General features: G+C 46.8%; 3 protein-coding genes across 6 annotated transcripts in view; 2 read left to right on the top strand and 1 right to left on the bottom strand.

The window, feature by feature from the left end:
* The window catches only part of IL18 (interleukin 18), a 23,289-nt gene extending 18,215 nt beyond the window's left edge, over window positions 1-5,074 (bottom strand). Inside the window, exon 1 of the mRNA XM_055819530.1 lies at window positions 5,056-5,074. The gene's annotated coding sequence lies outside the window, so the exon portion shown is untranslated. The remainder of the gene's footprint in view (window positions 1-5,055) is intronic.
* BCO2 (beta-carotene oxygenase 2) overlaps window positions 1-16,918 on the top strand; it is a 17,918-nt gene extending 1,000 nt beyond the window's left edge. Inside the window, exons 2-13 of one of the 4 annotated variants that reach the window (XM_005236608.4) lie at window positions 907-999; window positions 4,292-4,496; window positions 5,565-5,776; window positions 7,257-7,372; window positions 9,270-9,372; window positions 10,533-10,661; window positions 10,802-10,962; window positions 11,483-11,650; window positions 13,555-13,692; window positions 14,961-15,143; window positions 15,735-15,845; window positions 16,210-16,918. In XM_005236608.4, coding sequence (XP_005236665.2) covers window positions 907-999; window positions 4,292-4,496; window positions 5,565-5,776; window positions 7,257-7,372; window positions 9,270-9,372; window positions 10,533-10,661; window positions 10,802-10,962; window positions 11,483-11,650; window positions 13,555-13,692; window positions 14,961-15,143; window positions 15,735-15,845; window positions 16,210-16,323 — 1,733 coding nt within the window. In that variant the 3' untranslated portion in view covers window positions 16,324-16,918. Of the gene's footprint in view, window positions 1-906; window positions 1,000-4,291; window positions 4,497-5,564; window positions 5,777-7,256; window positions 7,379-9,269; window positions 9,373-10,532; window positions 10,662-10,801; window positions 10,963-11,482; window positions 11,651-13,554; window positions 13,693-14,960; window positions 15,144-15,734; window positions 15,846-16,209 lie in introns of all 4 variants that reach the window. The other 3 variants (XM_027785478.2, XM_027785479.2, XM_027785480.2) reach the window with 3 other exon arrangements.
* Window positions 16,919-17,789: 871 nt separating this feature from the next.
* Window positions 17,790-24,010, top strand: PTS (6-pyruvoyltetrahydropterin synthase). Its single transcript, XM_055819397.1, has 6 exons — window positions 17,790-18,149; window positions 19,511-19,590; window positions 21,206-21,228; window positions 22,670-22,726; window positions 23,043-23,113; window positions 23,582-24,010. The coding sequence occupies exons 1-6, from the start codon at window positions 18,076-18,078 to the stop codon at window positions 23,721-23,723; spliced, it is 447 nt and encodes a 148-aa protein (XP_055675372.1). The 5' UTR covers window positions 17,790-18,075; the 3' UTR covers window positions 23,724-24,010.
* The last annotated feature ends 1,204 nt before the right edge of the window (window positions 24,011-25,214 follow it).

Here is a 25,214-nt window from a genome sequence, read left to right on the forward strand (position 1 = left end):
CAGAGTAATTAATGCAAACTAAATGATCAAATACCGAGTCTAGCATTGGGAATGTTACATAAAGCAATCCATGGTATTAGCATTTCAGGGTGTGATAAAGTACTTTCCTGCTGGGGAAAAAAAACCCTTTATGCATAAATTTATGAAGTTCTTTTGATCTGCTAGCAGATTGCAACAACTGTATAATCTTGTTTAAAATGGGGCTCTCTGCTAAATCTAAATTCTCTTGAACTCTACCTCTTTCCTTATGCTTTGAAGCAGAACTGCATAGGAACATAAAGAGCTGTGCTTCTTGTCTTGATTACCCAAGTGACGTGAAAAACCTGCAGATTTCCTTGCCTTGTTTTCTGTATCTTTTTGAAAAGAATGGATTTTCCCAGACTTTTACTAAGGTCTTCTTGAAAAAGCTTGCTTATATCAAATTGTCTCAACGTAGCTAAAAGGTGAGAATGTTGAATCATGAAAACGAAACCCCTCTATTATTTGTTCAAATATTCGAGTGAAACAGTGATAATAAAAAAATATGAATAAGATTTATTCCGTCTAATATGTTTCCCGTGACACCAGAAAAATCTTCCTAGCTTACCAGTTGTTCATACTGCCTTTCTAGGATAAGCGTTCCAGAGACTTAATTGTGTAAATAGGTATTTAACAAAGAAATTACAATTTCTTCATGTCAGGAAAAAAAAACAAAACAAAACAAAACCAAAAACCAAACCCAAAGCACAGAATCTCTTTCTGCAGTTGTCTTTGGGAAATCAACAGGTATTTCATGTGCAAGCGTATGCACAGTTCACATTTGCTTTTCTCCCTTACCTCCCTTTGACAAGCCTTTCTCCACTCCTCCACCTCTTTTCCCCTGTTTTTTGTCACTTTTATGTTCTTTTTTGCTTCTTTGCCTGTTAGCAAGGAAGTGGGTGGCTGAGCCCGTGACAATGGGAAATCAACAAGCTAGCTGGAACAAGGAGTCAAGTACGGGGAGTTCCCAGCAAACACAAGGCAAGTGCGACGATTTCAGTTCAGAAATCAGTGTGGGACACTTAGGTGAGCTGCAGGGTTCAGCCCTGGTGAAGGCTAGAGTGTGCTTGGCAGAAATCAGTAGCTACAGCAACTTCAGTTCAGGGTGGGGTGATGAGCAAGCCAGTTTGCTTGCCCTGTGGTTCCAGTCTGTGATTTACAGGGACCATAATGTGGCCCATATGTTGTGCCACAGGATTTCCAAACCAGCTGTATGCTTATTCTGAATTTGCATGAATTCTCAGGGAAAACAGAGTTCTTGCTTCCCTCTCCTTGCTTGAAGAACCGCGAGCATTCTGTTTACTAAAGTCTGCCCTTAAGCCTGGTCCTGAATGTCCTTTGGAATCAAGCACTTAGGTGCCTTGGATTTGAATATGCAGGTTAAAATCAAAGTGGATTTGCTCTGTCCAGCATGATTTCAATTTCACGGCTAGCAAATGGCTTCTGTGTTTCCTCCATGCACTGTTAAGATTTTCTGTCCTGCCCATTGATGTTTTAAGTACAATTTAATGTCTGGTTCGTTGCTGCCCTACCCAAAGTAGATGGGGTAGCCTCTTCTGTACAGAAAAGTTTTCAAGATTACTTTTTAAGTTTATCTTGCTAAATTCCCATATGTAATTACACTGTTCTCCAGGAAGTCTCAGTGTAGTGCTATCCGTGGTCATGCCTTTGTTTCTGCTTGGACGCAAAAATGTCTCCTTAGGGACTTGTTGCTCTTGTTTTTTCTGCACGTTTTACATCTTTACAAGTGGTAGCTTGCCTACCAAAGCTGCATTTTTGCAATTACTGATGGCAGTCACTAAACCTGCCAGGTATTGGTTGATATGAAAAGCTTCTACCTCCTTATGTCTAAGGAAATAGTCAAAAGCACTAGTGTTGGGAACAGATTGAGTGCTTCATATGGGATTTAATCAGAACTAATCGAATTTTAAGAGGGAGACGATGTTGGTGGTTTGAGATTAATTGCTTTAGCCCTGCAGCCTGAATTCTTTATCTAGCTGACTTACCATATTAGAGATCTAAAGAAGGATTTGAGGATCGGCAAGCCAGAGAACTACATTGAAGGGATCTTGCAATTTACCTTCCTGCACACCTGACACCCATTCTGTCCGTGGCTATTCTAGAGAAGCAAGCTTAGGAAAATGCTGTCTGCCAGCTCAGTTCTTTTGCAGATATTCTGTCTGAAATAGCAAATTTCCTCTGTAGATGTGAACACATGGTTTCAGAGGCTCACAGGTAAATTGTGCAGCAGCTTCACTTAATCACTGGGATTAAAGAAGTAGGCTGGAAGCAGCAGTGGTGAAAGTGACTGGTATAACCAGAACAAATTGCTACATCAAAAAATCAGCATGAAGTTCAGTATCAGTCTGGACTCTGGTGCGTGGTTTTGTTTGTACTAGATGTAGTTCAGGAATAGATTTCTGTATGCCACACTGTCCTTTTTTATCAGTGTTTCACTTGCACCTAAGTCTTCATCAGTTCTTGTTTAGTTCAGGGCTCAATGATCCTCCAGTGAGGATGGAGCCGTGTAGGAAAGCAGCTCTGCTGACCTGTGGACGTGAAGCCTGTGATAGGTGAGGAGGTTACACCACTGGGAGGGAAGGCAACAGCCTGTGTACTTTCTAGGTAAATCCACCTCTGCAGCTAAATGGATTGCTAAAACAATCCTTGTGTTGATGAGGCTTTGCAAGCCAGGCTACTGGAGCCAATAACCGTGTGCTGTTAGCACACAGCATTCCAATCAGTTCATGCTTGCTTGATGCTTTTGTCTGTAACTATGCCTAAGAAGGGGGATATTGCAGTCAAACAAGAGCCTCCATCCGAAATGATCCTTTTCTGCTATTGCTTATTTACTTACCAAGTAAATCTGTTTAATCTGTTTTGTCCTGCCCTGTGAATATATTTCAGCTCAGTTTCATTTGTGTTCTTCTTGAATTCCATCATTTGGTGTGAGGGACTATGGTTCTTTTTTCTTTTCTTTTTTTTTTTTTAAATTTTCCTTTTTCTCTCTCTCTTTTTTTTTTTTTGTTTGTTTTGGTTTTGGTTTGTTTTGTTTGTGCAAGGGGAAAAGCCAGCAATCGCCTTTTGGGCTTCTGTAATTAGATAGTACAGGTGAGTCTGAGAACTGACCTGTACACCTTTCATTAGCCTTTGAGCTCCTGGTTTACTGCATTTCAAGAAATGCCAGCTTAGCAGAGTGCTCCACGTGCAGCACAGAGAAAAAAACCGATTACCTGTGTTTGACAACCTATATTCCAAGGCTGTGGGTTCTTTAACATTGTGTAACAAACTATGGCTTCCCTGGATTTAGAGTAGTCCGCTGGGACTCCTCTGAGTTGTTTTGTGGAATGTTCTTCTTAGTGAGCTGCTTTTTTTTTTTCTTTCTTTTTCTAGAAAAGCCTTTTTACTGTGGGCAGAAAAACTGTTGTGAGTTTTGTTGGATTTTTTTTTTAATTCAGCACAGGATGTTGTACAGTTTTGTTAAAAACAGCACATTGTTTCAAAGGGAGGACTTTTGAAAGTCCTGGGGAAATGTCCCAGAACGTACAGTCTCTTCTGTCTACTAAGTCACCCATGATTGTGATACCAAAGTGGAGTGAGAAGGTATTTTATAATGCAGTTTTTCTGTCTGAGGTGTGTCCACCTCTGCTCTGCCTTGCTTTTGGCAACACTGTCATACAAAGGCAACAGGCACTGCTTTACCAGGTGCCTAATTACATCTTTCTGCTTGTGGCTTCGGTGTGCAGCAGTAAGACTAACGAGCCCCCTTCTGTCTTTTCCTTCAGCAGGCTGCTTGTCAGAAATCACTGGGAGATTATTTTGGGTTCCTGCTCAACATTACTCTGTGTATCATCCCAAGTTGAACAGATTTCTTTTTGCAACCTCACAGGTTCTTGTAATAAATATCCATGTTACTTACTCTCAGTTACTTATGGAAATAAATTCCAAATCTAAGCTTCTTTAATTAAAAGAAAAATTATCTTCTTTCCTATCATCACGTATTTTACCTCCTTTACCATTATTACCTCCTTTGGACTGCAGAACAGGTGTCAAATGGATTAACTACAGTAGAGTTAAATCCACTGGATTTTCAGCTCCCAGTGGATGTGTGGGGTATTATAAGAATACAGCTTTAGTCTGAATATCCACTACATGGCTGCTTGCAGAATGATCAGTGCTGTTCTCCTAGACATCCAAATTCAAGCTCTACTCTCTGTTTATTCAAGTGAGAATCTTAGATACCTGCTTTTTGTTCTCACGGCTTTCTCTGCAGGTTTAAGGAATTCCCTGCCCAATCCATCAAAAGAGCAAATCACCTTCCGCAGCCCCAGGGGTTTGCAATGCATCTCACCCTTAATGCAGACGGTAGAGGAGACCCCTCAGCCCATCCCAGCAAAGATCAAAGGACATATTCCCAAATGGATTAATGGAAATCTTCTGAGGAATGGACCTGGGAAGTTCGAGTTTGGCGAGGAGAAGTAAGTCCAGGTTTGGTGAGTTTGTCAAATTATTCTGGCCCGAGCTCTACCTAAACCTAAAGGGAACCCCCCGAAATGTCTCACCACTGGTTGGAGCCCCTGGTAGTTTCTTTTTAAGTAAGGCAAGGAAGAAATGCTTATGTTGTCATTCTTTCAAGAACAGTTGCTTGCTCATCTGGAAACTCCCGGTGGGCTTTCTGAAAATAGGACCATGGTTAACTTATTAAGGTTGGAGAAGCTGAGTCACAGAGAGGCTGTGACCTACTCAGAATGTATAATGAGGGAACAGAGCTGGGGATTAAAACATTGACATGCCTAGTCCTTTGTCATTAACAAAAGTCCATCCCACGAGCACTGAAATCCGGGGCAGGATTTGCACTGTTGATTGCACTAAATTGTGTGAGTTGCTTTAGAAGCAAATCCATCTCATTTTAAAAATAATGTTTTAAGAAGGCAACTACTGCCTTTGGCTTGGAATCTGCCATTCTAGCTGATTGACAAACCTAGCTTGTCCTCCAAAAAGCTGATGACAGCAACTGGCCAAAGATGATCATCTTACCGTATTTCCAGAGACAGACTGTAAGGTTTTCTTGAAGATTCAAAGAGTTCACATTTCGGAGAGAACAGCATCCTGCGAACAGCTGAGAGCTAAAGGCTCCTTCTTGCGCAGTTGGACTTTCAGTAATAAGTTCAATTCTGGTTGTACAGTAAAGCACGGTTTCTATTCCCTATGCAGAAGTCTGCAGAGTGACTTGTTTACCAGTATAGGTTATTTCCCCCAAAAGCTTATACATAGCATTTTCGGAAGTCCCTGAGGTCCACTTTCAAAAGTGATATAGGGAGCCCAAATCTCACTGGAAGTTGGCATCTACCTTCAGGTCCCCCCAGCTGCAAATATACTCGATTTGTTTCACTCCATTCAAGTGTTTTTCCATACTCACCAAGTGTTCCTGGGATCTGGGCATTAGCTTTTTACAAACAGTAATAAACGTAAAGGCAAGAGGGAACAGTATAGCAGAGAATCGTATAGTGCCCAACTCTTGTTCTCTTATTTATGTCTTCCTGAAGATTTAACCATTGGTTTGATGGCATGGCCCTGTTGCATCAATTCCAGTTGGAGAATGGCACAGTGACATACCGGAGCAAGTTTCTGCAGAGCAGTTCCTACCTGACCAACAGCCAGCACAACCGCATTGTGGCCTCAGAATTTGGGACGCTAGCAATGCCAGACCCATGCAAGAGTGTCTTTGAGCGCTTCATGTCACGCTTTGAGATGCCACGTAAGAGGGTTTCTAAGAAATAAGAAATATTCTGAGATTGTCTTGGGGAACTTCTGGTTAGGTTTAAAGGGAGATGTGAGGAAGTCTGGTAGGCCTAATCTGAGCTCATGTTTTCCTTTAGATGATCCCTTAGAACAACATCAACAGGAAAAATGCAAGTTGGTGTCAGGCTTAGCTGGGAGAGGCACATTCGGTTTAATGTTTTAGTGCCGCTTCAGTTCACTTGACCCCGAGTTTGTTGCAAATCCGCAACAGAAATCTTTCTCCGAAGAACACCCTGTACAGCCCTGATAATGAGCATTACAATCTGCCATTCTACGTGAGACACAGCTTTGCCCTTAGAACACCTTGCCTTGCTAAGCTTGTAGAGTAAATGGGCTAATCCTTCCCTTCCTGTGCTGAGGTGCAAGGAGATGATATGAGTAGGGTGAGAGGTGGTATTGCACAGGAATAGAAGTACCATTACCTTTAGCATTCTGTGTATGTCAGGAAAGGAATAGGCTTAAATGCAAGCAAAGTGCTTTCCACTAAAACCAGAACAGGCCTGAAGTTTGCAACTTGTTGCTTACATGTGTGACCATCTGCTTCTTATCTTCCCTGTGGAGATGGATCCTGTCCTGCCATCTCATCTGTTCTCTCCAAAGATGCCCATACCTCCACTCATTTGTCTGCCTAGCTCCCCAGCGTCCCACCCCGTCCCAGCTCTCTCGATAAATTTCAGAACTATCTGCGTCCCCCATCTTTTCCAACCTCCAGCAGGGTGTTCCAGCACACCCTTGCCTATGTGACTCTTTACACACATTAAGCTTTTCCTCTCCATAAGGCAGTCTGTCCTCCGGGCTTTTCCTGTACCGACTTCAGGCTTTGTGTTCACCACACGCAGTGTTCAGTTGGGGGAATTGTTTTTTCCTCAGTTCTTCTCAGCCAACTGGCTAGTGGGTCCCAGATCCCCTAGGAGTAGCAAGAACAGCTCTGGCTGTTATGTGCGTGTAGTTCTCAAAAGGCATCTCCCTCACTCAGTTTTAAAGAGAATAGGGAAGAAGAAGCATTCCGTGTCCAAGCCGTGTCACAAAAATGGTGTCCCTGCCCTCCTCGCAGCCCAAGTTGTAGCTTCAAGTCTTGCCTCTCATTTCCAATGCTGTAAATCAAACATGGCACTCTTCATATGGCTGTCAGAGGAGAGGACTTTGGCTAGGGAGGAGAGGGAGAGGGACATGAGGAACTAAGAGGGCAGAAACAAAGGGCAGATGGAAGAAGTGTGACGGACTGCAGTGATTTCCATGAGAACCAGTTCTTGTCCTTTTATCCTGATCTCACCTGTGCAGCCAGAGTGCCTTTGTAGATTAGTGAGATATTTCTAATCACTCACAGATGGATTAGTGTCATTGCAAATGGATTTATTTGTTTAAACATGTCTAACTTGCTATAATGTAACTCAAGCTTAAACAGCGCTGTGTACAACTCCAGGATTTCGTTTCAGAACCAAGTGACAATGCCAGTGTGAACTACGTTGTGTATAAAGGAGACTATTATGTCAGCAATGAGACCATCTTCATGTACAAAGTGGACCCAGAGACACTTGAAACAAAGGAAAAGGTGTGGGTAGGTGGGATAAAGGGGTTTGCTTATGGTCCAGGAGAACCCCTTCTTGCTGTTTCTAGGAGCAGCAAAAGAAATGATCGGTGCAGCTCTGGGCCATAGCCACAAGCATCCCTTCGTGGTGTGCTTGAGTCCCTGAAAAAACTACCTAGCGATAAGGCAGCTCTTATGAGTGAAGTTTCAGTCACTGCCCACTGTAGCAAGCAAGGGGCGAAACATGCCGAGTGGTTTCCGTTTGGGTACAGATGGCATTCCTCCAGTGCGCTCACTGCGTGCCTGGACTTGTCTGTACCTACCAGTGTGTGAAAAATAAAAGTGCATACAGGAAGAAGTTAACATCGCTGATCTCAGATCCGTATTATTGCCCTGTCTCTTCATTCTCCCTATCTGTTCCCTTTTTACACCTGCAGCTTTAAAAACACCAAAACAGCCCATCAAAGTCTTGACTACACCCACTGTTGCGAATGGGTGGTGAAGTCAATGTAAAGTCAAGTCAAAGTTCAGCTGCCGCTTTATTTTCTCCCACGCTAGCAAATGAAGAGAAAGTCAGAGCAGGAACCTTCCCCTGTGTCCTGTGCATCCCCTCACAGGAGCGTGGCTGCATTTCAGGGGAGAGTGTGACTTGTGCAATGACACCATAAGCTGTCCCCCTGCCCGCACCCTGAGATGAGGTTTGGTTCTTTGCTGCGCTGGGCAATGGTGAGAAGGCCTGAGGAAGGATTCTGCCATTCCTAAATCAGTATTTACTACTGTGCCTGTATGTTCCCATGGTCTATTTAATACCAAAAAAATACCGGGCTCAGCACACCCTCAGATCTCAAGGGAGGCATTCCAGGAGTCCATCCCTCCCAACAGGTTCAGTTGTGAGTCATGAAGAAACTCTGTCAAGTATAGCATGCTATTTATTGAAATGGAGAGTTTGACAATTTGCTATTTTGTCTGTTTTGTAAACCATAATGCAGTGACGAAAAGATGCATGGGTATTTTTAGTTTGAATGTCAGCTCTGTTGAGCCATCTGGTCATTCAAAAAATTCCCCTTAAGCTGCTTTTTCGATGCAGGCTGGTATTTTTGGCTAAATGAAGAAATTGAAGGATGATGTCACATTTAAACTTTCTGATATGAGGTGCCTTACAAGGACATGGTTTTCTAAGCTTCCAGTGGCGTGGCACTTTTTTCTACTGGGCCTTTCCAAACAAAGGGTCTCAGGCTGGATACTTGAAAGCCATATTTTTAAACTTTTGGAAAAGCAGCCTATCTTCCATGCGTTAACGTTTCAATGCATGCATTAATCTTCCTCCAACTTATTCCTTCAAACCTTCTTCCCAACACATCTCCTCCGCTGTCTGAGCCCAAACACACCCTACCCCAGGAACTAAGGATAAATAAGAGCACTCACAGTTGTACCTCTGTGAGTACACTGCTCCTGCTAGCTGGAGACAGTGAAGCTGAGCTGTTTCCTCTGTGCGGAGAGTAAACGCTGTCAGTTAGCTAAGGGTGCTTTCAAAAGGCTTGGTGATTTTGGGGGGCAGTGACTGTCTCTTCACGCATGTCTGTCTGTAGTTATTACAGGGGGTCCTGGCTAAAATGCTTATACAGGCAACGCTCCCACTGTGTCGGCGCTCCCTGCCATTAGCAACGTTCATGTCTCCCGGAGAAATGGCTGGTGCTGCTAGTCCCATTTTAATGGTAGGACTAACACAGAGAGAAACATTGATCGTTTCCCAGGATTTCAGGAAGATTGCAGGCAAAACGAAGGTTTAAGTCCAGATCCCAACATTAGGGCCATAATCATCAACTAGTCTTCCTCAGACTTCCATGCAACCGACATTCAGAAAGACTCTGCCTTGCTGCAGGAGGCTTCTGCACTGACTGGGAATCTTTGGCATTTGCAGGTGGACTGGAGCAAATTCGTTGCAGTGAACGGGGCCACTGCTCATCCTCATTATGAGCCTGATGGGACAACATACAACATGGGCAATTCCTACGGGAAACATGGTAGGACTGGGCTGTGGGCTGGGTGTGTGGGCTGCTTCTGGCTGCTGCTTCAAGGAGCAGTTGTTGAAGAAACTTCAGTGTCTGAAGAGACGCCGAAATTGCTGTTTCTCTTTGTGGCAAATGAAGGTGAAGCAGATTAGTTGTTATTTCAGGGTATCAGTCTGTCCCGTAAAAACAGCTTCTCTCAGCAGTTAGTTTCAGATGCTTCTGACTTTGGCCTGTGAATATTCCACAGATTTCCCTCTTCCTTTCCCAAGCATTGACGGAAAACAGGAGAATGATTTGTAAAGTCCCATCCAGCAGCCTTATCCAAAGAATTCTGACAATTAGCAACACGTTTTCCACTTAGAATAATTGGCTTTTGATAAGGGCCATAAGGGGTTTATACAGGAGAGACGGTGGCATTTACCGCAGTGACCTGGCTATCTTACAGCAAAGCTGAATGTTGTGGGATATTTTTCTTCTTCCCAAAACTATGAGCATTATGTCTGTTTGGGATCTAGTCACATCAATGTGGCTGCTCAGCGTCAGTTAGATGGAAGCCTTCTTTTTCAGGGGGCCTGTGGAAACAGCCGCTGCCCTTTATTGTGATACCTCAGGCTGGTTCCAGTTCACTGAACTGTTGCCCAGTTTTGTTCATTTTTCATTCTTGCCATTTTCATTTCCTTTTGGCTTTAGCAATATCTAGCTTTGCAGCACAGCTGTTTTCAGCTGGAGAGACTAAACTACAGATTATTATTCAAATGTGCCATTCTTTCCTGCCCATATGGTCAGATTTATTAGATGAGCATCAGTCATCGCCAAGGGCCAAAGTTTTCTTTTCCTTTGATATACAAGCTATGAAGTTGGTTTTCTTCCTGATCCTGCTATTATAAAATACTCTGAGTTAACGTAAGGAATACACTGCAGACAGTAAAATTAGATGGCAGTCTACCAGACTGAGAAGATCCATTCCTTTCAAGCTTCTTTTTTTTGCTCACTAATCCTCCGTAGATTGTTTTATTGACTTGATACCTGGCTTTTTGTTTTCTGCTCAGTGTAGCTATGACCGTGGTTCCTAGTATTCTAGGGAAACAGAAAGGAACAGAGCCTGACTTTGGTTTGATGAATGTGATCAGTCTCACGTCTCAGTGGTGTTGAACACCCTTTCTCCTTTCCAGGGTCTAGCTATAATATCATTCAGGTCCCTCCACAAAAGTCAAACTGCAGTGACACATTAGAGGGAGCAAAAGTGCTGTGCTCCATTGCTCCGATGGATAAGATGAAGCCCTCCTACTATCACAGCTTTGGTAAGAATGCTTTCTATCTCAGACTCTGGATTTAGCCTACTGTGAGCCAGAAAGGGCTGCTGACTGCCCTCTGACCCCAAGAATTTTTATCATCTCATTTGCCTAATACTCAGATGATACCTCCTTCCTTCTCTTTTCAGGGATGAGTGAAAACTACATCATTTTCATTGAGCAACCCATCAAGCTGAATCTGTTGCAGATTATCACTTCCAAACTCTGTGGGAAATCCATTTTTGAAGGGATAAGCTGGGAGCCTCAGTACAATACTTGCTTCCACGTGGTGAATAAGCACACGGGGGAGGTAGGTGGATCTTTGGCCTTTCCAGCAGCTGTGCAGAATTTTAGATGCTAAGAGAAGAGTGCTGGGGAGCAGCCACTGACAGCTGTATGAATCAGCCCAGAAGCTGCTGCAGTATAGGCTTTATAAGCATGGGTGTCTGTTGGTTGGAAATGGGATTGCTTCATGCACTTCCCTCTCTATTGATTTATTTTTTTTTTTCACACCCCTAAAAGAACAGGCAGAAATAAGCAGTTTGGGGTTCCTGGAACTGCAGCACAGGGCCTGAAATGCAGTTCCCCAGTTTTGGGCGGTCATAACCTGGGAATGATGCTGTAGGGATGGAGTCGTGACAGCAAGGGGCCTGTCCTGGGCTGTTCTTCATCTGGTTTTGCCTACTTAACTGGCTCAAAGCAGCCATTCTGTAGTAACACAAGGACACAAGACAAATACCAAGGGATGAGTGGGGAATGAAATAGGGGAGAGAAGAGAAAACCCGTTGAGATGTGGCTGGGATCTTTAGCCTCTCTCACGGTCACTGCAGGTGCTGCCGGGGCAGTGGTACAGTAAGCCCTTTGCTACTTTCCATCAAATCAATGCCTTTGAAGATTGTGGCTGCGTGGTCCTGGATCTGTGCTGCCAGGATGATGGAACAACTCTGACTGCTTACAAACTTCAGAACCTGCGGAGGAGTGGGGAAGGCCTGGATCAGGTAAGATCTCTGCCTTTTGCCTTGCGTAGGATCTGGTGGGGCCCCATGCTGGCTGAGTTACTTTTCTGAAGCAAGGCTCAGGTTGGTAGAACGGACAACACGATGGGGGACCACAAGGTGTAGGATGTGAACTGGGGAAAGGAACTGTGACTATAAGGAAAAACTAGAATTATGATCTGTTGATATGTTAGTATTTTTCTTTCCTTTTAAATCTCTGAGCAGATAATCTCCATGGAGCATTTCCTTGAAAATTTAAAAACTGGTGTGTGACACAGATCTCCATCAGCATGGCAGAATGTACTTCTGTTTTAAAATCTTGGGTTTAATCATATTAATTTTCCATATCCCTGTGTCATAAAATTTCCCCCCTCCGGAAAGTAAGCAAAGTATTTTTTTGCATTACTTTTAAAGGGCAAAAGAAAAATAAACTCTGTTGTTTAAAGGCATTACTTTAGAAAATCAGCCTTATGTAAATCACAGAAACACAAACATCACAGAAACCCCTACATTGTTCCTCACATTCACCTCACAACAGCATATACTCATAAATCAGTTACTTATTGTTTCCAACTCTTGTCAAAAGCACCATTTAAAGCCATGTAAGAGGCATTATTTTGCATAGGTCATATGTTGGAAAAGTGGGGGTGCTTTCAGTTTCTTCTATTGCAGATGTGTTTATTGGAAACCCACAATATTGTGGGTGAAGGGCAGGCATTTCTACAACATGTTCAGACAGATCTGAACTTCCTCTGGCTATGTTCTGAGCTGTCTAGAAGCAAATCAGTTCTGATCTGAAAAGTGTATAGTCCTGTCCCTGTAGGGTCATTTTGTTCTGCTTTCCTTTTTTTTTTTTTTGCAAAGATGTGGTGAACGTTAATTCGAGTACAGCATAGCATTATTACGACCATTTGCTTTGCAAACTGATTCCCGCTTTTGTTCAGCCTTCTCTGAGCACAAAAGAGCTATAATTTGATCTGTCTGAAGGTATCCATATGTCAACATTAGGCACGTATTTCCAACACCCACATTCTTTAACTGACAAGTAGCACAGCCATTAACTGTATACACACACACACAAGTGCAAGTCATTTCAGAACAGAATCTTAAGTTTATGCTGCACTGAAAGATTAAGGCATGCCTGAGCATGATTGATGTGTTTTCCCCGAATGATGCTTAATGCTTTTGCTTGCTGACTAAACCATATTTTGTCTGGCAGAGTTCCTCAACCAGTGTACTGTGGCTACATAAAACATAAAACATTTTGAAAATAGGGTTTCAAGATGAACACGTATGATTAAAGTGGTTTCATGTTGAACTGGTGAGTTACAGATTGAAGTAACTGAAAAATACCAAAACAGGGTCCTTGCCACCTGTTTTGTTTCGAAGGCTTAATATTTGGAAGTATTACGGGTTCTAAACTTGGCTTGAGCAGAACTTTAGTGGCAATGGTGGAATTACTCCTCTCATGCAACCTGCTGAATGTCTGCCACACTGGGAGCTGCTAGTTTGCTCTCCCCTTTGCTCCTCAAGTAAATCCACCACTACCCTAGACTTCCCAAACATGAAGTCCATGTGTAGCTGAGAACAGGAAAGGAAAATCATGCAGGCTAACTTCAGGCATTGAATTGAGGCACAGTAGTCTCCTTCTACTCGCCTTATCATCCAGGGGAGAAGGATGCTCCTCCAGAGACTGATTTAATTGATTGTAGTTTCGTTTTCTACTGTAAAGTCCTAGAACAAGCAGAGCCCTTACCAGAACTTGGTAAAACACTTAATAGAAAGAAGCAAAAGATTTCAGAGGAGGGAGGAATGTTTAAAACTTCAGAATCGTTCCCAAAAAGGGCATTTAGCCTGAAATGCCACTCTCCTCCCTCCCTCACCGTAACTTTCTGTCTGTGTAACAGGTTTATGACTCAGTATCCCGATCTTTCCCTCGTCGCTTTGTTCTCCCGCTGAACGTGAATTCAGACACACCTGTGGGGATGAATCTGAACCCATTGCCTTATACCTTGGCAAGGGCTGTGAAAGATGCTGATGGCAAGGTATGTATTAAAAACTTACATAACTGCATTTATGGCTGTGGTGAGATTGCCTGCAACAGTTGTCGTCCTGTGCTATTACCTTCTTAGATCTTGTCCACCAAGCAAGCAAACAAGGTCTGGTCATTTCTGACATGGGACTTAGTGTTTTAATACAAGGACTACCACATTGCCTTAAATGAGAGAGCAAAGACAGGTTGTGATTTACCAAAAATGGCCAAGTGGATCATAAGCCTTTACGATAATTGGCCAAACTTCAGCTTCTCCATTGACAAAATGATTTCACCTGGTACCAGATCTGCTCTTTGCTTCCAGCTCTGAACAGCCCTACAGAGTGGCATTCAGTAACAGAACATGTGTTGTCCACTATGAGTGGAGACATCTCTGTGTGTACTTTGTACATGAAATTTCTCAGTGCTGGACCTGATATTTTCTGAGCTAGTGTCGTGGTTTAACCCCAGCCAGCAACTAAGCCCCACACAGCTGTTTGCTCACTCCCCACTCCCCGGTGGGATGGAGGTGAGAGTCAGAAGAGCAAAAGTGAGAAAACTCATGGGTTGAGATAAAGACAGTTTAATAGGTAAAGCAGAAGTCGCACACACAAGGGATTCATTCACTGCTTCCCGTCAGCAGGCAGGTGTTCAGCCATCTCCGGGAAAGCAGGGCTCCATCACATGTCATGGTTACTTGGGAAGACAAATGCCATCACCCCAAACGTAGCCCACTTCCTTCTTCTTCCCCCAGCTTTATATGCTGAGCATGACGTCATATGGTATGGAATGTCCCTTGGGTCACTTGGGATCAGCTGCCCGGACTGTGTCCCCTTCCATTGGCTTCTGCACCCCCAGCCTACTCGCTGGTGGGGTGATGTGAGAAGCAGAAAAAAGCCTTGACTCTGTGTAAGTGCTGCTCAGCAGTAAATAAAACATCCCTGAATTATCATCACTGTTTCCAGCACAAATCCAAAATTTAGCCCTATAGTAGCTACTATGAAGAAAATTAACTCCACTCCACCCAAACCCAGCACCATTAGCAGTACAGAAATACATAGACTGGCTCCTGTTTTTCCCACTAGACTGCTGCTTGAAGTTTCCAAGGTCTGAGTCAGTTCTTTGGGTGAAACAGAGGGAGGCGGAATTGGTGCATGTAAATGTCAGGGTCATCTTTAAACACTTCTCCACAAAAGGTTGTGCAGTGGGTGGGTGGGACTAGTTGGGTCTTCTGCCCAGTGAGAGCTCAGCTGACACTCACGTAATGCATACATCTTCTAGGTCTGGTGTACACATGAAAATCTCTACCCTGAAGGCTTTGAAAAGGTTGGGGGCTTGGAGTTCCCCCAGATCAACTACTCTCAGTACAATGGTAGGAGGTACCGTTACTTCTATGGATGTGGTTTTGGGCATTTGGTTGGAGATTCCTTGATCAAGGTTGATGTGGAGACCAAGAATTTCAAGGTGAGGTGAAGTGAGATTATCTTTTTCCAGCAAATGGGAATCATTCCACTGAATTGGCCTTGAAGAGATGTCATTTACTAGGCACCGCACTCTTTAGGGGTCTTTGTTCAAACGGGTCTGAGATGAGGTTCCTAATTTCACCTCTAGCACCTTACGAAAACGGCACACTTACCAAACAGGAGAGGATACCATTCCACCTTCTTAGATAGAGGACAGAACAGAAAGGGTTGGATAAAGTATGCACATGTCTTCCAGACCAAAGAAGAGTCACCTTTTACCAGACAGTACAGAAATTTACCCAGGTAGCACAGGCAGCTGGAGATAAACTGCCAAGGTATTTATGACTTGGACAAGAAACAAGGTTTAGGATATTTCCAACTGCAAGCACAAACTGGGATTTTTCCTTTGTCTCCCTTAAGCAGGGAAAAATGATCTCTGAAGCGTTAAACATTTATTAATCAGAGACTTCCCTGGAGGGGCACAGAGTATGCCTGGGTATCTGTGGGGAGCACTCCAACTTGCAACTCTGCTAACTGTAGTAGACAAGCGTTAATGAAATAAAACACATCCATATGTTACTGTGCTTGCTAGATTTGGCAGGAGGACGGATCCTTCCCATCAGAGCCTGTGTTTGTGCCAGTGCCTAACGCCACGGCAGAAGACAGTGGAGTCATCTTGTCTGTTGTGGTCTCCCCCACCGAGGTAACTTACTACGAGTTCATCAAGATCACGTAGTATTAGGTATACTTTCTAAAGCACAAAACTGAGTTTGAGACTGTCTGGCAGATAGTTCTAGCACTGTGCTTCCCAAGGTCTGTCCTCTGCAACTGCCAGGCACAGCCAGGCAAACTTCAAGCGGGAGTGTACCTTGGAACGTCAATGCCTCTTGTGTGGCATCTGTGGCTGTCAGAGCTCCTGGCCAACTGTCTTACAGGTGTAGTCCGTATGCTCTGGTTGTACGGCCTGGTTGTACCTTTGGGCTCCCTTGTGTGTGACAGATGGAGTGGGTTGGACAGCAGAATGATTCAGCCTGGGCATTCATTCTGGCCTTCTTTTCACCCTGCAGAACCAAAGTGCTTTCCTGCTTGTCTTGGATGCAGAGACCTTCAGAGAACTGGGGCGAGCAGAAGTCGCTGTGCAAATGCCTTACGGATTCCACGGGATCTTTACTTCCCACTGACTGAAGACTTTGTCACCTCCTGTAATCGGGGCCAGATCAGGCTCAGAAAGAAACCTCTGCTTTCTTTTACCTGCCACCTTTGCATTATGCCCTGGATGAAGCAACTGCTCTTTCTCTATCATAACCTCTGAGTTACCGCTGTATTCCTAGTAACATACAGCAAGGGGTCTGAGGAAGGCAGAAGCCCCTTCGCTCAAACAGCCCACTGCTTTATCTTAAATTTCTGACTACCTTGATAGACCAGTTAGCAGCAGTTGGCAAAGGCTGCCATGTGTAAAGCTTGCAAGGGAGCAAAGGTGACCGCTAACCATCCCTTGGTAGCAGTGTGCTCTGAAGGGAAGAGAGTATCAGTGCTTAGGGCAGTGAATTTGGCTGCAATGTGTAAAGCAGAAGAGAGGAGTAGAACCAGCTGGTAACAGGGAGGCTCGACGCAGGGATGTAATTCCCCCCCACTGCATAAAGATTGCCTTCAGTGGACTGCAGCAGGTTGATGCAAACACTCACGGAAGCTGTACTTGTAGTGCTTTTCTCTGTACATTAACGGTGCCCTCAAATAAAACTTTCTGAAGAAAGAAACCTTTCTCTCCCTGCCCTCACCAGACGCACGGCCAACTTTGTGCTGTGCCACGAGAGGCAACAGCCGCAAGCCTGACACCTTATTGTGTTACGTGGTCTTGTAGGCATGCACACCACCTGTGCACCGTGCGCCTGCTTGAACAGCATAGCTGGGTACAGCTCTGACGGCTAACGTCTCCTGCCCTCCTCCTAATCCAACCTGTTGGAAACATGTAGAATTCCACTGTGGCCTCGATATTCCTGTGCTCTTACGCTGAGCAAACTCAAACACCCTCTCGTATGCTTGCTTCCTCATCCGGGCTCTCACCGGTCTTGAACCCCGAGGTGTAGGTGGGCAGGCGGGCGAGGGAAGCCCCCTGTAGCAGCTCCCTTGCAGGCTGTGCCTTTGAGGACACCCTGTGACAAGGGAAGGCTGCCAGGAGAACGCTGGGTTCCCCTCCTGGCTTAAGGACTTCCTACACTGCTTCATTGTGAGGAGCCTGGAGAGCGCTTTGCACCTTCAGCGATTCATCCTTGAGCAAAACCATTTTGTTCCTCGAGGGTTTAAAGGCACGCTTTTGTGTCTTATTTGCAAACTACTTTTTTTTTCTTTTTTTTTTTTTACTCCCGCTGCAGCCGAGGCCAGCCCGCCCAGCCCAGAACCACGGGGAGCTGCTGGCCCTGCCCCACAGCCCGGCTTCACCCCCCGCTGGCTGCCCTGGGGAGCGGGGACCCGGCAGGGGCACGGAGGGCGGCAGCGGGCGGCTCAGGCCAGAGGTCACCTCGCAAAGCCACCGGGTAGCAAAGGGCTCCCCCGTGCCGTGCCGTGCTCCAGCCGTGCCGTGCCCCCGCCGTGCCCTGCCCCCGCCGAGCCCCAGCCGTGCCGTGCCGTGCCGTGCCGGCCCGCGGTGTGTCACCCACGGCGGGAGGGACGCCCGGCGAGGCCCCACGGCAGCGCAGGGAGCCGCACGGTGCTCAGGCCCTGGTTCCGCGGGCGGCTGTGGCTGTTCCCGGAGGGCCGCAGCTCCCGGCAGCGCGGCACCTCGCAGCTGCGCTGACACCGGCGGGGTCGGCCCGTGCCGCGGGGCAAGCGGGGCCCAGCGCGCAGCCGCCAGCCCGCCCGCCCCGCCCGCGCCCCGGGGAGGGCAGCACCGCCCCGCGGGGCCCGGATGGAGCCGGTCCCGCCGCGGCCCTGCCATGGCCCCGCCGGCAGCGCGGCTGGCGCGGCTCTCCCGCAGCGTCTGCTTCAGCGCCTGCCACCGGCTGCACAGGTGAGCGGCCCCGGCCCCGTGCCCGTGCCCCGGCTCCCCCCGCCGCGGGGGGCCCGAAGGCCTCGCTGGGCCGGGCGCCCCCTCAGGGCCGGCGCGCCCTCCTCTCAGGGCCGCGTCCCCTCCCCTCTGGGCCGGGCGCCCCCGGGGACCTGGGCCGTGTCCCGTGTCCCCCCCTCAGGGCCGTGTGTCGTCGTGTGTTCCCCTCCCCCGGGCCGCCCCCCCCCCTTCAGGGTCGTGTCCAGTCCCTGCTCCCGTCAGGGCCGTGTGTCGTCGTACCCCCCCCGAGGGCCCTGTCGTGTCCCCCCTCCCCTCAGGGCCGTGCCCCCCCCCTCAGGGCCATGTGTCGTCCCCCCCCCCCCCAGTGTCAGATGCTCCCTCAGACCCGGGCCGTGTCCCCCCCCTCAGGGCCATGTCCATCCCCCCCCCCCAGTGTCAGATGCCCCCTCAGACCCGGGCTGTGTCCCCCCCTCAGGGCCGTGTCCCCCCCCTCAGGGCCATGTCCATCCCTCCCCCCCAGTGTCAGATGCCCCCTCAGACCCGGGCCGTGTCCCCCCCTCAGGGCCGTGCCCCCCCCCTCAGGGCCATGTCCATCCCCCCCCCCCCCAGTGTCAGATGCCCCCTCAGACCCGGGCCGTGTCCCCCCCCCTCAGGGCCATGTCCATCCCCCCCCCAGTGTCAGATGCCCCCTCAGACCCGGGCCGTGTCCCCCCCTCAGGGCCGTGTCCCCCCCCTTCTCCCTGCTCTGCCCCGCTCTGCGCAGCCCGCAGCAGCAGTCCCGCCTGGGATGTCTGCGCACAAACGGCTTTAACAGGAGCTGAAGTTTCCTTTTGAAACAGGCCGGGGGCAGCAGCGCTGTGCCCCCGTCTGCCGCCCTTTTCCCAGAACAGACATCACTCAAGTGCCTTGACCTGAAATGCTCCTCGGAGCAGGCTCTGCAGTTTCTTCAAATGACAGATTCTGACAGGGAAGTCATCCCTTCTGCTCCTTGGAGAAGCTCCCTGAGCTTTGTTGCTTAATAATAAAAATATGCATCGTTTTCTCCAGGCTCTTCCTCCTAGGAGCCCAAGTGATTTTGCCGTATTCGTGCGTGAACAGCTGTTAGTGTTCACGCAGCAGTGGTGTTCAGCAGTTGTTATGCATATATTAATAAAAAACCACAGCAAAAAAAAGCCCAGACCGGTTGCCAACAACATCTTTTCATGGTCTCAGTACTCCTCCGGTTCTGTTTTTGCCTCCTGAGTAGGAAAAGCTAGCGGGTTAAATTTGGGAGGGCGAATAAATGGAAGAACCAGAAAGCAATCAGAGTGAAGCCATGAACGTTTGTCATGGATCCTGACGTGCCGTGTCTGTATTTCCCACAGTAAATCACTGAGTGATGAAGAAAACCTGAAGCTGTTTGGGAAATGCAACAATCCAAACGGCCATGGGCACAACTATAAAGGTAAGGAGTTCATTTCCATGCTTCCACGTGTAGTCACGGCCTCGGCAGGCTGCTATGGCTTTCAGTGCCTGGCCTGGGGGTCTTTTAGAATTAGAAGCAATCCTCAGCAGAAAAGGGGTTGAACCATGGCATGGATTTGGAAGTTACTGAATTAAATACCTCAAAATGTCCCTTCATGAATCAACTCTGTTTATAATCGGCAAAATCATTGGGTTTGGAATGAATATTTTTCTAAACGAAAGACGCGCTGTTTAAACAGCCTGTAAACTTAATTTGAATGTTGTTCTCGCAGGTTCTCCTGCCATCTGTCCCCTGTGCACTTGGAATCAAATCTCTCCCGACACCAGGCTGGCTCCCTGCGGAGCACTGTGTGTTGTAGGTTATTGGGTTTGCACGGCAACGTGTTGGTGAGGAAGCGGCTACAGCGGTGGCTTGTGTGTAGGAGCAGCTTTAGCAGGCACCTGGCGTTCAGGTACCCTGCAGCCTGCTCCAGCTCTACTAGCTTTACCAGGGAAGGCATGTTGACAGATTGTTGGACTGAAGATCTGTGTCTCATTTTAAAACTGACCTACAGGCACAACGGTTCTTGCTTTCTCATCTAAGAAAGATGTTCTCACTGTAAAAAAAAAAAAATGCTGGAAAGCTTGGGAGATGCCTCTAAAAATGTTCCTTGGGGCATGGAGGGGAGGGAGGGAGGGAGGGAGGGAGGGAGTGAGAAAAAGAGCATGAAGGAGCTTTTCCACCCCAGAGGAGGATCACAACCAGGCTCAAATCACTGTCTGTCTCTTTTTGTGAGTTCCTCAGTGAGCCGTGATTTTGTTCTCAGCTCCTGGGGTTAGTGGGCAGGAATGTGGGGCTTATCAGGATGTTGTTTCCAAGTGTTTGTCACAGAATGGTCAGGGTTGGAAGGGACCTCTGAAGATCACCTAGTCCAACCGCCTGCTAAAGCGGTTTCACCCAGAGCAGGCTGCACAGGATTGTGTCCAGGCAGGTTTTCAGAGACCACAGCCTCTCTGGGCAGAGAGGTCTCTTTTGTCGTCTCTCTTTTTTTGAAAGGATTTCTGGGTTGAAACGACACCTGGCAGTAATTCTGGTTCTTAGGATGTCGGCAGCCACTTCATCCCTTACTTCCCTTCTCTGGTATTCCATTATGTCAGAAGATTTATAAGCTGACCCCACTTCTTATGGTCTTGGGGAGGGGGGTGGGGTGGGTCTGGTGACGTAAGGGCGCCTAGGGTGTCTGCACTGTTCAGAAGATTTTGCTGCTCAAGAGATTCTGACCTTGTCTGCGCAGGGCACAGGCTGCCGTAGGGAGTAGGTACTTGAGGAGTCAGTCATCTAGTCATCTCTCTGCCTGCCGGGAGCGCTTCAGGGGTAGTGGTGTGTCTCTGGGCATCAGACCTTGGAGCCTGACTTCCTCAGCGAGCTGGGTGCCTGAGGGTAACATTCTTTTTGGAGTGGATACCCGTTTTATAAAAAGTCCTGCTTTTAAGTGCTGTGAAGCCTGCACCAGTCCTTGGGGATCGGTGATGAATGGGCTGTCTGTCCCAGCAGTGTACTTTGTTGTTAGGTTCATGGTGTCATTGTGACCTGATTTTTATTTTTTTTTTTTCAGTTATAGTCACTGTGCGAGGAGAGGTAAGTGTGATCAACCTTTTTCCTTTTCCCCAGGGTGGCAGGATAGATGGGTCCTCATCTTCCACAGTGCTGAAGCTCTAGCTCAGTTGCCAGGTTTCCCAGGGTGTTTGTGCAAACTCGGTATGCAGCACTACAGAAGAAGGTTTTCTGTAATCACTGTCCTATTCACCCTGCCTCTAACAAGGGTTTGTAGGTAACAGTGTTTAAGTCTGAGGTTTGTAATTGTCCTCAGGGCACATAACCTTGACCGCCAGAGCCTCGCTGCAGAACATGAAATGATGCCAAAACGGCACAGAGTAACTGCTCAGAGACAATTTTGGTCTTTAAGCAGCAAAGGTATCTATTTCATGCAATGTTGGGGAGCCAGCTGGTTCGCATCGGACAAACTAGCTCCCCAGTTTTCAGTGAAAAGTCAGGTAGTTTATACAGTTTTCGTGAGAGGTTACAACATCTTTACATACATATTCATTTGATTTCGACATCTAATCATTCTGTTCATAATAGGTGGGATCTAGGTGGAGTAAACCTTTCAGCTTTCTTTGTTCAACGGTTTCCTGACTCGTGGTCTCCTTTTCTCCTTCAGGTGCCCACCTTACCTTTTCTAATTATTCAGAGTACATTCCTTTAATATCATCAGTGGTACGTTACTTTGAAATCGTCAGTGGAACCTTTTCTAATTATTCAGAGTACACTCCTTTCTCAGCACAGACAGAGCGTCACCCAGAGCATTGTACCCAACTCATCCTGACCCATCTTTTTAAGACCTTGCTCCGTTTCAGACGTACAGGCTCTGGTCAGATCTGTGGGACACCTTTGGAAGGCTGCTGAGCCACAGGGAGGCTTTAGCACTTCAGTAACTGATTCTGTCTGCTGATTTATCAAGATATTTTTGTGGCAAATGTAAAAGGAAATTCTGCTTTTGCAGTTGTTTTTCACCCTTGATCCTGTCATTGTTCTGTGTATTCTGAGGTTTAGGTAGCACTTTGGTTTTGATGTTTTTCAAACAACTTGTTGAAGATTTCCAGTTCATAGGAAAGGGGGTTTCTATTCACATCTGAAGTTAAAATTTTAAAGCCTTTGCCTTCTACATTCCCCAAGCATGCTGTGAACTACACAACCTGATTTTGTTCCTGGAGCTGTGCCTGCTTATGGGCATGCTAGATTGTTGCTTGAAGACTGAGTATTTCGGTGAGTTTTGCCTCACTGATGTCAGCTTTTATGAGAGTGCAACCACTGGAGTTGTTTGTATGCTGCACTTAGCCTTTGGGAACATCACAGGAGTAGAGTTGGAACGCAGTGCGTCAAGGTGGAAAGATATTTTTCTTATGGCTCGGATGTCCTGAGTGCACAAATATTCGCGGTCTGATTTGTACAGGCTCATGACAGCCTTGGTAATGAGGACGTGTAACTGCTGCTGAGCTCCTGTTTCTTCTCCCTACAGATCGACCCAGTTTCTGGAATGGTTATGAACCTGACGGACCTGAAGGAGTATATGCAGGTAATAGCACTGTTTTCCTACACACCCCCTGCAAGGAGCTTAGCAAGTTGTCTAGAACCAGGGTGGAGACATGGTGAGTTGATGATGGTAGGAAATAAAGAAGAAATTAAGGAATGATTTCAGACTAAGATGCTTTAGCGTGTGGTGTGAGGCAGTACCATGTCTCCAGCTAGGAAGCTGACAGGTGGATGTAGGGCTCTTTTTTTTTTTTTTTTTTTACATACCGTTGCCTCACTCCAGTCCCATGTGTGTGGTAATACGAATCTCAAGTCCACTGACCAACTGGGACGAGGTGGTCACTCTTTTCTTTCTGCAGGAGGCGATCATGGAACCGCTTGACCACAAAAACCTGGATAAGGATGTGCCATACTTTGCTGAGGTTGTGAGGTGGGTGCTGGGGGCTCCTCGTGGCATTGGTTGCAGGGTCAAGGAACAGCCTTCAAGGATTAGTCCTACATCTGAAAGAGCCGCCTTGATACCTGTGTGTGACACGCCTGTGCGGGTCAGGTGCTGGTGCCCTGCCTGCCTTGCAGCCCCGCTGCCGTGCAGCCTGCCTCCCTGTGCCGCGCCGGGTGCCGGCCTGCTGCGGCGGCTGCCGTTCCACATACCGAGGGAGCTGCCGCTTACTCGCACCTGCCGAGCCTTTTGCGCTTGGCGCGTGAGCCCGCTCTGTGGACACCTCAGGGAGGCGGATACGGCCTGTTAATTAGATCTTGTTTCATCCATGTTTGCTGGCAATGGTTCAAGCCCCTCTTACATGCAGGGGGTCATCGTCATCCCCTCTGCCCGTTTCAGGTACAGCTTCCTCAAATGTCATTGCTGTGAGTTCTGAATCTGCTCGTGTTTCACTCTTAGCACCACAGAGAACGTTGCAGTATTCATCTGGGAAAACCTCAAGAAGCTCCTGCCCGTGGGAACCCTTTATAAAGTCAAAGTGTATGAAACGGACCAGAACATTGTCATTTATAAAGGAGAAGAAACAATCTCTGAGAAGTGAAATGAGCTTCAGTTCAGTTGGTCAGAAACTGCTGCATAATCAGATCAGTGGATTACTTCAGCCCTGCTCGCTGTATTTCCTACACCTGGACATCGGTTATGTATTATATAGGAACAAATACAGATGTTTCGAAAGAATTCTTGCAACTATCTAGCAATTTGGGTTCTCAAAATTTGCGGATTTGTCTGCTTTTTCTCAAGACATTCCTGTTTTGCAAAGCCAAACCACCAAGCTGATGTGACATTTACAATTGTGCTATGTTAAATAAAGCGGCTTTCTGGAGAGGAGGTGGCCTGGCAAAACGTGTGTCCTGTCCAGTCACAGAAGGCTTTGATTTTTCTCTAATTAAACACTGGATTAATTTATGATTTTTAATAACCTTGGCTTTGGTGGTGTTTTGCTTATTGATCAAATAGAGAAACGTTCTTGAGAATGAGAACTGCATGCTTATCTTTTTCCTCCTTTTGGTTTTTTTTGGTCTTTTTTTCCTGCGCTGTAGGCTCATTTCCTCATGCGGTTAGCAGGTCTTTCTCAGTATAAGGAACTGGTATAGTGAGCAGTATAGTTGTTTACCAAACAATTCTCAATCCAAACTGCAGAGCTAAGGAGAACAGTACGCTCTTGAGAATCAGCATGGGAAGCTGGAAGTTCGTAGCCCCAGTGGTGTCAGAGTGCCCTGATACATGGCTGAAAGTGGAAGTAGGTGAGAATAAACCCTTAAAATACTGGTTATCCAGCTGGTGTCCCAAAGATGCCACTCTTGCAAAGTTCTGCTGAGAGAATGCTTCTTGTCTTAGAAAATTCTGGCTGACTTTGTCTTGTTGTAGTGTAAGTACTCACTTCTTTGATTTCCTGTGGTGCTTTTGTCAGTTCAGTTCAGACCTGTAGACATAATCGTCGCCTTGCTGAGGAGCCATCCCTGCTACAGGACGCTCCGTTCTGCATTTGACTGTGGGCAGCTGAAGCAGTAGGGGCGGACCTGGGGTACCTTGAGTCTGCCTCCACCCAGGCCCCCTGGAAGCTTGGCACAAGCAGCCAGCTCAGGCATGGTTTTCTTCGGGAAGTTTTTGAGAGTTCTGTAGGAACAGGATCAAACTCGCTCCTTTCATCTTTCTGGAGAAAGCCGTCAGCTCGTGTTCCTGCTGCGATGGCCAACAGTTTCTTGGTAGTTTCATCACCAGAATCCCATGTCAGGGAGGTCCCGTAGGCAAAAGAAGTGCTTGGTTCGCGTCGGTCACCAGGGCTGCGGGCTCCTGCTGTCACTTGCAGATCAGGGAATGCAACACTGTTCAGCATAGGTTGTTACAAAAGGATGAGGCTGTGAAATGGGTTTAAATGAACACTAACTAAATTATTCTGAAGATTCCTAAAATTGTAGGCCTGCTCTGAAAGCTCAGTGCTGGGAGAGGAGTGCATGTAAAACCACTTAGGGAACAGTCACTGTACAATTCCAGTGGTTAAGAGCCATAAGATCAACCTGTCTGTCCAGAG

This window comes from Falco peregrinus, chromosome 15 (genome assembly GCF_023634155.1).
Source record: "Falco peregrinus isolate bFalPer1 chromosome 15, bFalPer1.pri, whole genome shotgun sequence".
In the NCBI taxonomy this organism is placed as follows: Eukaryota; Metazoa; Chordata; class Aves; order Falconiformes; family Falconidae; genus Falco; species Falco peregrinus.

Excerpts from the sequence above, each read along its gene's own strand:
- PTS (XM_055819397.1), top strand. The coding sequence starts at position 18,076 with ATGGCCCCGCCGGCAGCGCGGCTGGCGCGGCTCTCCCGCAGCGTCTGC. Across the intron at positions 19,591-21,205 it reads CCATGGGCACAACTATAAAG|TTATAGTCACTGTGCGAGGA; the intron begins GTAAGGAGTTCA and ends TTTTTTTTTCAG. Across the intron at positions 22,727-23,042 it reads ACCTGAAGGAGTATATGCAG|GAGGCGATCATGGAACCGCT; the intron begins GTAATAGCACTG and ends TTCTTTCTGCAG.